Raw genomic sequence first — 2,171 nt, 5'->3', positions numbered from 1 at the left:
AGCAATAATTGGCATATATTTTTTCGAATCTGGAAGCTAGCCGCTGCTTAGAAATTATTTTTCCCCAGAAAAAATAATAAAAAAAGACAAAATAAATTGCTTAAAAGTTATATGTTTAACTTTCGATGTAGTTTTGCTGGCTGGAACGGCGTCGAAGCTTCTCCTTCTGTCAGTTTTTGCCTTTTTCGATGATGGTCCAAGTGGGGGTGGAGAAGACGGTTAAGGTTTTCGGCTAGCAACCTGAAACAATTCATCTAGATTTGAAGCTGCCACTAGCTCCGAGTTATCTGCCCGGGCCGGCCCGTTTGAAACTATGAAAACCATAAGCAGCTTGCAGTTTAGGCTCCGCCCACTTTTCCCGAAAAATGTTTTTTTCTAAACTTTTCAGGAATTCCAAAGTCGAAAACTTCGAATTTTCAGCTATTTTTAGACGTTTGAGATTGTTTAAAAAAGGGGCGGAGCCTAATTTTGGGAGCGCTATCTTTAAAAAATTGGTAAATAGCCTAAAATTGGAAATACTATGTCGACTTGGGATATAGCGGGAAATTTTTCAAAAGAAGTGGGCGGAGCCTATGGGAAAGACCCTTCCCGCAATTCCAAAGTCCAAATTTTCGAATTTTCAGCTACTTTTTAGAAATTCAAGATTGCTGGAAAAGGGGGCGGAGTCTAATTTTGAAAGCTTCGAATTTCGTAAAATTTAAAATTAAACGATTGATAGATAGCTCGAAAGTGGGCGGAGCCTATAAGTTGGTGACCCTTCCAGCAGGACACCCAAAAAAAGGCGCCAAATTCAAACCTTTTGAAACTTTTGCCCAAATTTCCTAGTGGCCTAGAAATAGAGAAAGTTAGACCACTAGAAAGCTAGTCCAGGGGCTCCAATTAACCCTTAAAATGGAGTTTGAGCTTTAAAACAGGTTTTCAGTTTTAATGTTTTACTAGAAATGTGCTAAAATCGATTTAGTAAAAAATTTCAAAAAGTGGGCGGAGCCTATTGTGGCCCAAAAACATTGATTTTTCAGCTATTTTTAGGCTTAAAAATGCGCCTAACATAAAGATAAAAAACCTACCATATTGGGCGAAATATAGTTTGGCACATAAACCGCCGTCGTCTCATTCTTGATCATATTCGTCAGCGTTGGCAATTGAGCAGCCAAAAGCAGCGCGTGCGGATTAATAGTTGTCTGTGTGGTCGTTGGCGCCGAAGACGTGCCCACCGCGGCGGCCGCTGCAGCAGCCGCCGACTGAAACAGACTTGCCGCGGCAGCCATTGGTCCCGTGGAGTTGAGATGTCCCGTGGAGACCACGGCACGAGCATAGGCCTCTTGCGCGGCGGCCATCGTCGCCTCGTTCTGCTTTTTCTGGAGTTCCTCTTTTTGTTGTTGTTCGAGACGTTTCGCCGCCGCCTCTCGGTCCGCCACTTGTTTTCGAATTTTTCTCCGGAGATTTGTGTCAGACACATTGCCAACGATGTAGACTCGATTACGTTCAATCTCCTGGGGATCAATTCCATAGAGTTGGATTTCCTCGGCTGTCGGTGGAGTGTGGTTATGGTCGTGGATATAGGTAACAATCTTTTCACTCTCAATATCTGTGTGCATTCTGGCTTTACACGTATTCTTGTACTCGCATCTCCAGAAGTGCTTCTTTCGGCATGAGGAAATTTTATCAAAAGTCATAAAATAGCCATTTGAGAAGACCTTCAGACGAGCCTTCTTGGTGCCTTCGCCTCCTGGAGAGCTGGTTTCCGATTTTCCAGTTCCAGCTGGATTCAGAGATTGGAACAGTCTGGCCAGTGCGATCGATGGATTCTCGCCGTTCGTGTTGCCGGAGATCAGGGCTTGGAGGGCCGCTTGGTTTTGCTGAAGAAGAGAGAAGATTTATGGGAGGAAATTATGTCAAAAAGCTCTCAAAAATAGGGGAAGAAGCGTACTTTTTCAAAGAGAAGAGGGGGGCGCGTCAGGCGGGAATTTGAAAAGAAACAACTAATAGGAGCGGGGCTTAATTGAAGTAAGAGTGGACTAGTTTTCTATATTTTTAGGCTACAAGGAAATTTCGGAAAACTTTAAATTTGGCACCTTTTTTTCCGGTCTCCCCGTAAAAAAATGAAGGGGTTTCAGCTGGAAGGGCTCACTAGCTTATAGGCTCCGCCCACTTTCAAGGCAGATTTTTGA

At 43.6% G+C, this 2,171-nt stretch overlaps 1 protein-coding gene across 1 annotated transcript in view; it reads right to left on the bottom strand.

The window, feature by feature from the left end:
• Positions 1 to 2,171, bottom strand: part of CBG15060 — a gene marked incomplete at both ends in the record, with an annotated part of 5,057 nt that overhangs the window by 1,472 nt on the left and 1,414 nt on the right. The window contains one exon of the mRNA XM_045235178.1: positions 1,068 to 1,859. Coding sequence (XP_045095606.1) covers positions 1,068 to 1,859 — 792 coding nt within the window. The remainder of the gene's footprint in view (positions 1 to 1,067; positions 1,860 to 2,171) is intronic.

The sequence above is a fragment of the Caenorhabditis briggsae genome, assembly GCF_000004555.2.
Source record: "Caenorhabditis briggsae complete genome, chrIV, whole genome shotgun sequence".
NCBI lineage: Eukaryota > Metazoa > Nematoda > Chromadorea > Rhabditida > Rhabditidae > Caenorhabditis > Caenorhabditis briggsae.
This window is presented reverse-complemented; position numbering and strand designations above follow the sequence as displayed.